The sequence below is a fragment of the Nyctibius grandis genome, chromosome 3 (assembly GCF_013368605.1).
Source record: "Nyctibius grandis isolate bNycGra1 chromosome 3, bNycGra1.pri, whole genome shotgun sequence".
Taxonomy (NCBI): domain Eukaryota; kingdom Metazoa; phylum Chordata; class Aves; order Nyctibiiformes; family Nyctibiidae; genus Nyctibius; species Nyctibius grandis.
In genome coordinates this window covers 74,583,037-74,598,069 of record NC_090660.1, presented here as the reverse complement: position 1 = coordinate 74,598,069, position 15,033 = coordinate 74,583,037, and the positions used below count along the sequence as shown (strand labels likewise).

The 15,033-nt window shown below is 36.9% G+C and overlaps 1 protein-coding gene across 1 annotated transcript in view; it reads left to right on the top strand.

Annotated features, from left to right (window-relative positions):
- Positions 1 to 3,151: 3,151 nt before the first annotated feature.
- PPP1R42 (protein phosphatase 1 regulatory subunit 42) overlaps positions 3,152 to 15,033 on the top strand; it is a 28,471-nt gene continuing 16,589 nt past the window's right edge. Inside the window, exons 1-5 of the mRNA XM_068397203.1 lie at positions 3,152 to 3,280; positions 5,514 to 5,680; positions 6,127 to 6,265; positions 8,412 to 8,528; positions 14,372 to 14,489. Coding sequence (XP_068253304.1) covers positions 3,152 to 3,280; positions 5,514 to 5,680; positions 6,127 to 6,265; positions 8,412 to 8,528; positions 14,372 to 14,489 — 670 coding nt within the window. The remainder of the gene's footprint in view (positions 3,281 to 5,513; positions 5,681 to 6,126; positions 6,266 to 8,411; positions 8,529 to 14,371; positions 14,490 to 15,033) is intronic.

Here is a 15,033-nt window from a genome sequence, read left to right as displayed (position 1 = left end):
CTGCAAGCCTGCTTTCCTGCTGGTCATCCCCCAGCCTGTGCTGGTGTCTGGGTTCATTCCTCTCCAGGTGAAAAACTTTGCACTTCCCCTTGTTGAACTTCTTGGGGCTCCTACTGGCCCATTTCTCCAGCCTGTCAAGATCCCTATGGATGGTTGCATGACCCTCTGGTGTACCAGCCACTCCTCCCACTTTTGTGTCATTAGCAATTAATTAATTCATTTTAAAAGGCACCAAAAAGGTTGATATAATATTGATTTTTAAAAAAAAACAGACAATGCAAAATTGGAATGTTTCACAGAATCACAGAATCAACCAGGTTGGAAGAGACCTCTGGGATCGAGTCCAACCGTTGCCCTGACACCACCATGTCAACTAGACCATGGCACTAAGTGCCATGTCCAGTCTTTTCTTAAACACATCCAGAGATGGTGACTCCACCACCTCCCTGGGCAGCCCATTCCAATGTCTAATGACCCTTTCTGAAAAGAAATTCTTCCTAATGCCCAACCTGAACCTCCCCTGGCGAAGCTTGAGCTGTGTCCTCTTGTCCTATCGCTAGTTGCCTGGGAGAAGAGGCCGACTCCCACTTCACTACAACCTCCCTTCAGGTAGTTGTAGACTGCAATAAGGTCACCTCTGAGCCTCCTCTTCTCCAGGCTAAACAACCCCAGCTCCCTCAGCCGTTCCTCGTAGGTCAGATGATTTCATAACAAAAACGTATTAAAATATTTGCTAACCTTTTTTTATAGAACATTGCTGTTAAATACAGTATCCACTCTATTTATTAAACTATTAACCCTTCTAATCTAAGCATAGGGGAAATGAACCATATAATTTTGTTTTGCCAGTAATTCACACTCACAAAAATGTCTGGCATGCAGGAAGAAGGGGTAACACCAGATGGAAAACCTGCAGGTAAACAAAATTTAAGAACAAATAGCATTATTAAGATATTAGTAAGGCAATTAGCTCTTTGTAGGGGAGCTGTTGTTCAAAGTCCATTTGCATTACCAGGTTTCAAAGTTTTCTTCTGGGAAATTCCCCTGTTGCATTTCCTCTTCTACAGACTCCTGAGGTGGGCTGACAGGCCCCAGCCATCCGAGGGGCCACCCTCACTGCAGGACTTGCCTGTGCCCCTGACCTGTGGCACCGCAACACTCTTTTGCCTCAGAGGCATAGCCAGCCCCATGACTGCAGGCTAGAAAGCAACACCTAATCCCCCACCCCAGCTCACCCCCGTGGGCACATAAGGGGTCTCGCCAGGGGAGGCAAGGCCACTAGCGAGCCCGCGCGACCCCTTCCCCACAGGCGTCCGAAGCCGCCCGCCGCAGCCGTTCACAGGACGGCGCCGCACAACCCCCGCGCCGGCCCCCGCCGCGCCAGGCCGTGCGCGCCCTCCGCCTACGCAGGCGCAGTCCCCGCGCTCCCCCCCTCCCGTGCTCTCTCCTCAACGCTGATTGGGTGGGAAGGGCGCGCGCCGCAGCCGGCGGCGGGAGCGTTCTGCCTCCTCGGCCGGTGGCGTGTGGTTGCCGTGGCAACCAGGGGCGGTGGAGGTGCTCGCGCCCCGTGCCTGCCCGCCGTCCCGCTGCCGCGGGCGGGAGGTGAGGGGCAGCGCGGGGCCGGGGGTGGCGGCTTCCTTCTGGGCTGGGCGCAGGGAGCGGATCCTGCCCCCTGCCCGTCCCTTTTCGCTGACGGGCGGGGACATCAAAGCAGCCTTGCCACGGGGTGTGCTGGCTGGCGGCTGGTCCCTGTCGTTGTCAAGCGTTCTGCTGTGTGCGGTGGGGTGAGGGGGCCGGGGCCGGGCCGGGGACACCAGTGTGTAATCACCCGGCCTTGGGAGCTGGGGGGCCGGGGGAGGCCTGCCTCACGCACAGCCCCCGCGCTGGCAGCCCGGCCCTTCCTCTGCTGTTACTGCTTGTATTGGAAGGATGTCTAAGAAAGGGCTCTGAAAAGTATTTTTATTTAAAAAGCAAGAAACAAACACACTTCTCAGTAAAAAAAAAAAAAACAACCAATATCCTTTCAGCTTTCCTTCTTCCCCCACCTTTTTTAAAAAAAAAGCAAAAAACAAAGCCCGCATGGACAAGCGGGAACTACTGAGCTCCAGTCTTGCTTAGTAAGTAAGGAAGTTTCTTCTGTCTTCACAGTCTCAATCTTTGCTTTTCCTCAGTTTCTGGTAGATGTAATACTGGCAAGGAGGATTCTCCGTGCCTCGGTTTATGTAGCTGCATGACTCAGTATTGGGATGCTTTTTGCTGTCTCCTCAGTTGTTTTGATACACTGACGTGGGGGTATTATGTATTGGCTAAAATACATAATGTACATTGTATTATGTACTGGCTAAAAGAACGACCTTTTTATTCTGAGTTGTTAAGTTATATTTATTAGGGTATTTTTATCCCCAGACTGTTTACACATCCAATTCAAAATACGTGTCTTGCCTTCTTCACTCCCCACCATTCCCCGATTTATAAGCTCACTTGGAACAATGGCCAGAGTTTAAAAAAAAAAGTTGGTATTGTTGTGAGAGCCTCTACAGTACTGCCTCAGAGAGAAAAACTCAAGTTTTTCACTGTGCATAACAAATGCATGTGCAGTTGTGTGCATGACAAAAGGGCTGTGCAGATGTATAAAGAGTACTGTAGCTTTATACCACTTCTCACAGCCTGTAAAACCTGCTATAGAGAGTGACGTATTTTCTAACTAATAATTAGGTATGAGCTGCCATTAATTAGTTATTTATGTATGAGAATTACTTCTGCTGTGAACCATTGTGCTCGTATTTCTACATGAAAAAGATGAAGACTAGGGTACAACCTTCTTAAGCACACTGAAACAACAAATCAAATATAACAATGTATTTTAATTGTTATTTAAGACACTAAAAGTTTGAAAAAACGACAGCAAGAAAGGGGTAGGTTTTTATAAGCAGCAAAGACTATACATAAATGCATCACTGTAAGCAAAAAGGGAACTGGAGGGGAAACATCAGATTTGAAGTATACATGTAAGCTTTGTTGAAGATCTGTGGTACAAGTAGTGGAACATTTTCCCGTTTTGTTTTTAAGGCATTTTATAAAACTACTTACAGGAGCACGTGGAATACACAATTACAAGAAGCGGTAGAGCAGTTTGGCCTATTAAAGAACTATGGTTCGACTAACAATGAACCTAATTGCTAAAAGCATCAGTCACAAGAATCGCAATGAAGAGGACTTTGGACAGTATCTGCGAAAAATAACTCATCTGAATTTATCAGATAAAAATATAGATGCAATTGTAAGATTTATTTTTCTTTATTCCTTTTAACATGGTTACTCAGATGTCTTGTAGTTACTATTATGATGAGTTGTTTATAGTTGGGGGGACAAACAAGCAAAGCCAAGTTTCTATTTTATAACAGCTATATTATGTTTTAACATTTATATTGACTTGCAATTAAGCCTTAATAATACATCTGTTTGGAAACATGCTTCAGCATTCACTGCTGTTATTGTGTGGAACACTGTTTGTATGTAAAAGTGTTTAAACGGATTTTAAATGTGTGGTATTTGAAATGTGAAAATAATCTTTCAGCTGTAACTTTTCATATGAAACATCAAAGCAGGTGTCTGTAACTCCACCAGTCTGCAGGGTTTCTTATTATCAATCTGACACTTTTTTCTTTATGGGGCAAAAATCTTGTTGAAGTATTTTACTTACCTGAAACTGTGGAAATATATATCATCTGTGTAGCAGACAAGGATATTATCAGTACACTATTTTTGCCATTAATTAACTAAAATAGAAAATTCATGTAAGCAATTACAGAGACGAACTGAAGTGTTAAAGTGAAGTATTTTTTGCAGTATTTCACAGAACTATTATAGAAATCTTAAGCTCTAAGAAAAAAATCAGAACAATTTGCTATTTTGATTATTTCGCACAGTTGCTACATTGTAAAGTAGCTTTCAGGAAGTCATCAGAATGGAAATGATAACTCCACTTGCTTACCTCTTTAGCCACTTAAGAAAGAGAATATTTCAAATTAATCATTTAGACCTGCCACTTTTCCTATAGATTATAGCTAGGCTGATGCCATTGAATCAGTAGGTGTAGGGCTTTGACAGCAGTGCTCTAGCCCTATTGAAATTAGCTATAGTGTGCTTGGAGACTTTAGGTCTGAAATTAAAAACCAAATATCATATTTTCAGCAACAGTTTGTTTTTTCATTTAGGGACTTGTATTTATTGATAGTTACCTTTATAAAAATGCGAACTGCGGAACAGAAGAAGATGTAAGGAACTAGTAATTTTGCAGATCTGATGTTATTTTTTTTAAAGGAAGTAGTAATGATATTACATACTATTAAGTGCAACACTTACTCTTGTTAATTACATATTTTTTCTAGTCTTGGGAATTTTACAAAGAGTTGTTAACTTGCAGCACAATCTTTTCAATCTGTCTGTGATTTATTCCTTAGATTTCAGAGGAAGTCTGAGAAAGGAAAGGGGAGTTCAGGAACAGGATATAAGCCAAGTGAGGTTAACAAATTTGGACTGGTGTAGTGGCTTTTTCAAATTAGTCAGGTTAAAATCTACATTTTTTTAAAAAATTGCTCCCTGGGGCTTATTCATTTAAAAAATAATCTATGACCTTTTAATTTTCAAAGACTAAACCTGCAAACTTAACCCAGTCATCCATCCTTTGAGTTTAATAATAGGAAATTTATACAGGTTTCAGTAAGACCTGAGTTAATTCAAATCCCCTCAAGATACTGAGCACATTTTGAATTTGCTGAACCCTGAACAACTGAATTGTTGTGTATGGTGGATTTCTGCTTTAAAAGTGTGATTTCAGTCGAGAAGATTAAATAGCTTGTTCTATGTGAACAGATCCATGCAAGCAAATAGGTTTATTCAGCCCACTCCTAGGAATGCGCACAGCCATAGCGAGTCACTAATTTGATCAGTCCGTTTGATTAGGACTGGTTCATCAGATGCCATAGAGAAGTTTTACAGAAACCCTCATAAGAACATGTGACCTTTTAGTTATTTAAGAGGAATACATTCAGAGAAACTTGACATTTGAGTGGAATCTTAGACTCATAAGTATATTAAAATAAATTGAAGTGCAAGTTTTTGTGTAAATCAGCGTTTCTTTGCCAAGAACTGGTTTCCATTACATCACTGAGGTTTGATGGAGACAACTACACTAACAATTGTGCTGTTCTGAAATCCACCTGATGAAGGCAGGGAAGGGAATGAAGTCACACAGGGTGTGATGTACCTGCTGATGATGGCTGTGGTCCTCAGCTTCTGTACGGCAGAATAGTAATGACAGAATTCAATCTTAAATCTGATGATTACTGACACTAACTCAGTTTTTCTAGGAAACATAGTTGTTAAAAGTGTTTTTTAGTGAAAACGTATAAATCATGCAGCAGAACTTAACTATGAAAACAATCAACAGCTTCCAGTAGCAGACAGTGAGTGAACACTATGTAGCATTAATTTGTTATTGTTTATTTCAGGGTGACCTCTCTGTGTGTAAAAATCTTAGAGTTCTATATTTATATGATAACCAAATCAGTCAAATCCAGAACTTGGACTTTGCTTCAAATATAACGCACCTTTACCTTCAGAACAATCGTATTTCATGTATAGAAAATCTCTCATTGCTGAAAAACCTTGAAAAACTGTAAGTTGAAAATAATGTATTTATTTTACTAGTAAAAGAATAATTATTACACTAAGAAATTTTAAAAATTACATAGTCATTAAGGTCCTTTCGGCTCTTAAATTTTGCTTTTCAAATAAAAGTAATTGCTTATGATTTTTTTGATGAAGCATGATATAAGTAATGACATACCATCAACGTTTATTTGCATTTAAATTATTTTCTCTTCTCAGCCATTTAATAATCATAATTAATAATAATAATAATAGTGATATATAAAACCGCTAAAAAACCTTGGATCTGTTAGCTCTATGTTCTACTTGCATGCTAGGTTATTTACTTTTTCTATTATAATTTCCAGGTATTATTCAATAATACTTAAAAAAAGATTTTTTTAACATATTGAGGCCTTGTGTTTGCTTTTACTTTCAAAGGATATTAAATCTATTTTGTGTTCTATTCTGCAGGTATTTGGGAGGCAACTGCATCACTGTAGTAGAGGGTTTGGATAAAATAGAAGAATTAAGGGAGCTACATATTGAAAGTCAACATCTCCCTCTTGGTGAAAAGCTTCTGTTTGATCCAAGATCTCTTAGGTCCCTGGCAGTAAGTACATTTTGAGAATTTCCATGAGCTGTTAATCACTAGATCAGTATTTTTAAGAGAAGTTATTAGGACTTGATCACTGTGTGTTTTCCTTTTCTGCCCATTCATGGCATTCTTTCAAATTCTGCCAAGGGACTCCCATCCCAATTCTCATATAAGCAAGGAGTCCCACAGATTCTACTGCTTTATTTATTTTCTATGAAGGATGGAAATGAGAATAAAGAGAGAGAGGACGTAAGGAAATGTGTGAATGCCCTATACCAGCAGAACCTGAATAAACTAAAAAAGGGGTAGGAATTTATCACTGTTAGTTATCTTTGTCTACTTAGTTTGTAATGAATTAGTTTTTTGGTATTTCTCTGTTTATTTACTGCCTTTTGTATTTCTCTAAAGAAAGCAATGGCAAAAAAAAAGGTGCAAACAGCTTTTTTTATGGATATTAAGAGCAGCACAATCAAAAGCATTCAGTTTTAATCCTGCAATTTTTCTGTGTTGTGGCATGTCAGGATTTCATGAGCTTTTGAAGTTTTCTTTCAACATGTTAATTGCTCAGTAAACATCAAATGTATTGTTGAAGTGGTTAAAAAAATAGGCTTTATTTACTAATGGATGTAGTTCTATACTAAAAAACCTCATCTTGCTCTATATTTCCCAAAGTGTAGTCAGGGCTTGATGAGCTTTTTTTGTGAAGACGAAGAACTCACTGAAAAGTGAGTTCTTTTGTTCATGTATATATCATAAACATTTGACCTAGCTCTAATTCTTTCTGTTTTGAGATTAAGTAATTCAAGACATGTATTGCCATTTTCCTTTAACAGAAATGAGCCATTCCTGTGGGAGCACTTTTACTTTGTTCCTTCTGTATGGTGAAAGTGGAGGAAGGTTATATAGCTATAATCTTCCCAGGATGATAACTTGTATACTTCAGTGTTTTTCAGCATCCTGGCCTAGAGTCACTAGCATTTTGTTCTTTGTGGCTTTTATTTAAGGTCTTTTGGTGTGGGTTTGGTTTTGTTTTGTTTTGTAAGAAAAACTTTGCATTCTTGACCATGAATGCAAATGACCGTTCTTGACCATTCTTCCATCTTTGTGGAAGGTACATGTAAAAACATTCTATTTTTATCCTTCAAGTGCTAAGTGTTTGGTCCCTCTTTAAGACATCACTTCTTAGTTCATCTTCTTCTCTTTCTGGCTCTTAATGCTGTCAGAGGTGAAAGAGAAAAAAACATGGGACCATATAGCTCTCTGTGTACTACAAACAAAAGTTTTGATGATGACAATATCATTAATCTGTTAACTGAGGAGATTAAGTTTATGCACTGTGTGTAGCAGGATGATACTCGTAATTTCTGCCTGCAATGTAGATCTTGGTCAGATTTTAGAAGGGGGTTACATTTCCTTTATACACGCCTGAAATAGACCTTTTTCTAAATAATGGTAAGTCCCATATCTGGTACAATTCTAAACTCACTGGATTAGGTGTCCTTTTTCATCTTCTAGAGATATAACTTCTTGTTCCTTTCACGTGAAACTACATTAAGTATTTCCTGAGATAAATACCTGAAACACATTGACTTGTTATCTAGAATGTAAAGATCTCTCTAACTATTGTCTGTTACAAAAGGCAAAGTGCATTATGTGACTCACTGGTGTTCCAAAGAAGGGGCAAGGAGTAGAGGTGTGTATAGCAAGAGGTTTGTAGGATCAAGCCTGAAAGAAAAAGAGCATAGTCCAGCTGCTAAATGAGATTATGTGGCTATCAGATATGGATTGTTCAGCTGTAACCTTGGTAAAGGCAGTCAATTTCTGTCTGTTTTGTACTTCAAATGTAGAGTTAGTAGCACTTGCAGAACTCTGTAAAACATTTGAACATGTTTAGAGGAAAACAAAAATTCTGTATTTACTAAGAATTCCTGATATAATTGAGAAATAATCTTACTTTGGTTTGACTTCAAACCCAAAATAAACAGCATTTTAGGACAAGATGGAAAGCCAACATAAAACAACGTGTGAGATATGTGATTGTTGCATGTTTCTGCTTCATATGTGTGTTCTTCTTTTAATAGAATTTTCTGTAAGAATTTACAACTTGACTCATGCATGGCATGAAAAAAATAGTTTTATTTTTCTGCTTTTCCTCCTCCAGAAATCTTTGTCTGTGTTGAATATCAGCAATAACAACATTGATGAATTAGAAGAACTGGCAGTTTTGGAAAATCTTTCTTATCTTGGAGCAGTTGACAATCAACTTCAACATATGAAGGTATTAAAATAAATTAGTCAAATTCATCTTTATCACTAAATAAATGAGTAAAAATGAACTATACTTCTACAGTTACTGAACCTCTGACTTTCCAAGCATGCTGTCTTTTCTCATCCGAAAATCTTGTTGAGATTAAAAATGGATAACCGTTTATCTAGGGTGTCTAGATGTCCTTTAATCCTACATAAAGTGGCAACTGTGCATGCACCTATCAACTGACTAGTAAATGCACAGAAGTTCTAACTATAATATAATATGTCCAAAATGTAGAGGTAGTGTATATGTTTTGGCCATCTGAGTCACTATCAGTGGCTTGATTTGCAAAGATGATGTGGCCATTGTTTGTTAATTAACTTGCAATATTTTACCATATTACAGTTTTTAATTCTCTATTCTAACGTAAATAAAAGCCACTTCTTGGATGTCCGATCATCTAGTTGATTTTGCAGCCATTTTACTATCAAAATGACTTTTTGATTTGACTATTGTTGCTGGAGTAGCGTAAGAAGTATTTGTCATGAAAGTATACCTTGAATTTCGTTCATAAATTTCCGCTAAGGAAAGACATGTCTTCATAAGCAAGAGCTCTAACTCCCACAGTAGCCACTAAAACAAATGAAATAAAAGTTTTTTTGCTCTTCCTTTTGCAGTAATGAATGTGGTTCAAAGAGAATGTTCTAGACTTACAATTTCCAGCTTATCATCTCAAAAAGGAACAGGTGTATTGGTCTTGTCCCTTCTCATTATATGGTATCTTCTACTTCTTGACATAGAGCAGTTAAAAAAATAATTTTAGTGTTATGCTGTTAACTGAATATCAAATTTATGTTGAACAGTATGCTGGCACCATCATTGCATGGTGGAGGCATGGAACAAACTTTATAAACGACTTAATAAACACTGTTTCCATTTAATATAAACCATAGGCATTAGTGTTCTGCTTTTTTGAAATTTATATTTTTATTAATAAATACTAAAATGAATTGGCTTAAATCATAACCCAAATCACCAAGACAAAGCTTTGATTAAAATAAACTCTTCCATTACTCATTTACATATACATTCTATTTCCTTAGAAAAGTTAACTTTCATTGGTTAGTAATTATTAAAATGGCTATTCTTTTTACTTCTTAGAACACTTAATATCTTTTACATTAAATTTGGCAGTTCTGTTTATTAATGAGGAGATTCCAGTATTTTGTGTGCATAATCTGTCAATTATCTAGGTCAATATACTTTATTTGGACTTAGTTTTTTTACAATTTAATATTAAAAAATGTTGAATGATGCATTTCTTTTTTACTAGAGGATTATTAATGTATTGTATTTTAAGCTGTGTTTCTGGCTGGCAGTTGCGATTGAATTCATATCGAAATAAATACAATTGATGTAGGTTTTGCTGGGTAATTAAAACATACTGAATGTGTTGGCTACATCAAAATAACAGTAAGATTTTTTAAATAGGTAGTCTCTCCAAAGCTTCCCTTTTGAAAAGGATTCCTTTTCTAAACAAAACATACTACAGTGACTTTTTTAATTGTCTTTTTTTCTTTCTTATAAATACAAAAGTCTTCAGTCGTGATGATCTTAAGATTCTCTTAGCCAAAGAACCAATTAAGAATGAGGATGCCAGTTCAGAGGCAGCGTTTGCAGTGTCTCAGAGGAAAAAACAGTATCTTCTGAAACAGAATAAGGAGAGGACAAAAAGGCTGCATTATTCAGTAACTGTGTATATATTATTTAATCATTATTATATGTCATTATTTCATCATCAGGAAGACCAGAGTTAATATTTACCCAAATCACTTAGACATTTAGATTTCCATGTTACACAGTCACAGCTTTTGAAGAATTATGTGATTAGCATTTGAGTTTGCTGCTGCTATCAGTCATACTTGGATCAAGCTCTGCTAAATTTCAAAAGTGACTGTCATGTGTGTTTTCTAAACAATCTCCCAGTTTTGAAAATATGGAGCAGATAGGGTATTTCTATTCATATCTTTGCAGACCTGTAAAATTAATGACAATATTGTATGTGTCTAACATATAATGTGATGCAGGTGGATATCCAACTTTCCAGCTACAACTACTGTGTTTTAGAGATTACATTTTAGTAGGCTCTACTTGTCACTAACATAAATTCTTATTTAAATTAAAAAAAAAAAACGCAAACTGTTTAAAAAGCAGTAGGGCATGCAAAGTATAAAAAAAAAAATCAGTTTTAGCTCACTTACAGTGAACATCTAGCAGGAGAACAATCTTATACATCCGCTAACTGTTTAAAAAAGAATAGCTAAGAGAAGTTTTGAGTATGTTTCATTTTTTTTGCAACCCTGAATTTTGTGATCCATGGCTTACATTATTCTACAACTGTGACAGCTGAAAGGATTTTAGGGGGTATACAATTGTACTACATATACTTAATTGATTCTGCTGGCTGAACTTGTTACACACAGCAAAGGCTCTTTCATTCCCACACAAGCTGCCTCCATTCTTCTCCCTCTTGCCCCTCTGTTTTCAAAACTCTGATGTATACCTCTTTTTCATACCAAAAGCTCTATGTCCCCTGTTTTCCCATTCTTCCTTCCCTGTCACTGCCATCAAGAACATCCCCAGGAATGTCTGGCATTGATCAGAGACTGTGGTGGTGCTGCATGACAGAGAAGTGTCAGAGAGCTCTGTACCCAGCTCTGCTTCAGCCTGTGGGAAGAGAAGCTGTAGAGGAGCCATCCATGTCTGAGCAGTGATCTGTGTAGCAGAGGTGGATGGCAGCAGGAATAATATGGAATCTTTGCAAAAGAGGGAAATGTGAAAGGCATAAGAAATGCATGAAACAAAGTCTTCCCATGTAGACTTTTCTTACTTTTGTGTAATTAGTATAATTACTTTATATCTAAACATTTATCTCATTTTTTTCACATTATTATGAAAACCCATACTCCTTCGCTTTTCAACAATGCGACGTTGATTTTAGCGTAGTTGAAAATTAGGGCTAGTAAATTCAAGCACTTAAGGTTCTGGCTAATTCAGGGCATTGTTAGCATAACTAACAGACATCAAGGCATATGACCTTGTTTCACATGACTGAAGTTTACACAATGCAGTCTGAACAGGAGACAGAACAAAGTTAAGTAATTTTTCTCAGTTCATGCAAAATAACTTACTATGACTAGCTGCCACATGTAAAAAGCATGTCTTAGGTCAGTTATCAAGAATATAATTGATTTTAATAGAATTGGCTTTTCTTTGTTTTCTATTGCTTGCTACTTCATTTATTCATGCTATCGAGCTTCTGGTTTACTTTAGTCAGGTTCACAGGGACTTCCAGGCTGCAGTGTATTTGGGTTGGAATACTAAAGGAATTTTTTAAAAACACTGTTCTTATTTAAAAAAACCCCACAACTATTCCTGTTTACAAAAAGCCAGTATATTATTTATTCATTTATTACATTAATTTTGGGAAGATTATGACTTGTGTGAGTATTTGGATAGATAGAGAAAATATAGCTATAAATAGCTCTAAAAATCTGTATTTCCAAAGTCTTTGATTTATTCAGCCTCTGCCCAGTATTGATTATGACAAGAGGATATCACAAAAGATGAATTAATTCGCTTCAGAATTGAGTCAGGAACAAGAGAAAGATTATAGATTTTCTCAGACAGATTATGACAGGTAGTCAAAATGGTGACAAATTGCTGTCTGTAGAAGTAGTTAGGGCAGTTGGGCTAGATGTTTCCGATAAAAACTGGAGTGTACTGGTCAAATACCAATTCTTAAATGTCCATCGTTAATTGGCAAAAACGTTATTGCCAGCACTACAGCTGCCTACTAAGGCACTTGCCCTTCCTCCTTTCCCCCTCCCTGATGGAATATAATTTGCTCGTCAGTATTTTGTAGCAGACCTCAAAGTGATAGCATGACATGATCATTTATCAAACGGAGACTGCCCAGAAGAGTGTCTGGTCCCTTTAGTACAGCTTATTGAAAGGCTGGGAAGTGAAAGCACTTTATTAGAGACAGGAAGGCAATGAACAACTAGAGCGTATCGAAAGGGTAATCATATTTCAGCACAGGATTAGTGTGCTCTTAGATAAACATACACTGGAGTAAGCATGTTCTGGGTCATTTATCAAGTAAGTAACAGCTAACAAAAATCTACAGGACTCTTTGTAGACATTCATCAAAGTTAAACTGTATACATTGTATTTCAGTAATAGACAATTTTGTGTTGCAAAATTATTACTTGAAAAAATCCTTTGTAGTGATATCTAGAACACATTACAGATTTCAATGACAATGCCTGAATGCTCAGGTAAGAATAAATAAATACACTTGCTAAATGCTATTTCTTTTTCAATAAGCCTAGCCTAAAATACTTTTCCTCCTAATTGTTGTGTTTGTGATTAAGTATTAGCACCTAAACATATCATATTGTATTCTGGTACATGCTGATAAAGCTTGTAACATTATGAGATTTATCAACATTCCTTCATGTGGACTGGTCCTCAGAGTTTCTTGCACTGTTTTATCAGTCTTGCTCCTCACAGAACCAGACTTTTTCTCTCTATTTTTCTAAAAACGCGTTATAAACACTGGATAACAATAGATGATAGATGATATCACCCGTCATCACTGATAGACGAAAAATTATATAGTTTGGAGCTGTGAGGCTGTGCTGCCACTTCCTCTTCCATGTGATTTTTTTCTGAACATGTATTATATAACCCATAGATTATTCCCAGGAGGATTTTCTACCAAGGCAGTAGAGCCTGCAAAACCAGAATTCTCCCTGTTTGCGTTACCCAGGTGATTTTCTAAATCTGAAGGAGCTAAGAGATATCTACATCGCTAGATACTTCATTATTGGCATCAAGCTACAGAATTCTACAGACTTCGCAGTTTGCAATCTGTCACATCATGATTAGTAGATTTTTTCCAAATTATTACAACTGTAGAACATAAATTCTCTCTCCTCTTGTATCCATACAGATTTTTTTTTAATCCCTGCTTAAGCTTTTCACACATATAAGGAAGCCTATCAAGAATGACAGTGAAGTGAAATTTTGAAAAGAAAGTATTTCAGAAAGTAGAGTATCTGAGTAGAAAGGACCAATCTGCTAAGCTTTGCATCCTTTTAACTTGAATTTATTGTATTTAAAAGACAGAAGTTGTTTTATCTAGGTCATACTGCCCTTGGGTAACCAGACAGAAACCCAGATGGAGAAAGGTATATTTCAAAAATTTCACTATTTGGGCCAATATTGTAACTGACCACCCACAGTTATGTAGGGGGGGATTACTGTTTCTCCTGTAAAATACAGTTTTACATATATATAAAGAGAGAGGCAGTCTACTGTGGTTTGCACGAGTTTTAGATTTTTTTTAGTCTGTTCTTTCTCTATAAAGTATTTATTTTTCCACAAATTTTTCAAAATCTAATCAGACACTGATACTCTAAGGGCTCTGTGAGACCATGGGGATGCATTAACAGATATTACATAACATGCAAATTTTTTCGCTGGTAATTCCTCAGCTTTAGGTGCTTATAAGTGGGCTTGTAGTGGTAATTTTCCACAGCTGGCATAACTGTATCCTCAAAAATGTGGAGTTTTCCAACCGCATCACCATTTCTTCTGTGCAATTATGATATATTATGGGAATGCTACACACCACTCTATTTGAAAATGCACATTCTTAATGTGCATATTAATACATGAATAGTCTCATTGAAGTTATTTCCGTGTGCAGGATTTGGGCCTGGCTGAACAAATTGCATTACTATTGAATTTTATTCTGGAGGGGGAAAAATAATCACAATGTTCTATTATTGTATCAATTCCAGGATTTGGAGGTTGTATTAAACAAATGGACAAAGCTACGCAGAATGGATCTTACAGGAAACCCCATCTGTCACAAACCCAAGTACAGGGACAGGATTGTAGTACAGTCACAAACTCTAGGTAAAAAATAAAACCAATAGCCAGCCCCAAAACCCACCCATAACTCTCAATGTTTTGGAAAATAACTGATCTATTAATTGTTCTTGAATTGCACTATATATGTAAATTGCTACCATAGATATTTATGTCAAAGGATAAATTTTTAATTTATGTACAGGTAATGTAGCTAAAACTACTCGACGTAATCACTTGCACAAACTGTGTTGCTTAGCTTTTGCTATTAGTAGTAGTAATCATTTGTTTTATAATAGATGATTGGTGAGATTGTTATAAGACAGTAAGACTTTTTTGTGTTCATATTCCAGATGTTGTGAAACTGATTTTCAAAGATAAGTTTAGTCTACTCTCCTATCAGCCTGTAGTAGTTGCTTAGGTGTTTTAGTTGTACAGTTACAGTTGTACAGGTCATACCTTACCGTGTTTTAATTTGTTATATAATGTTTGTCCTTAAACTTAAAAGCAGTTTACACTTATCTTATGAATGTATTTGTTAATCTTAACCTTACTGTGATGCATTTTACATTATTATTTTGAGATAATTTTA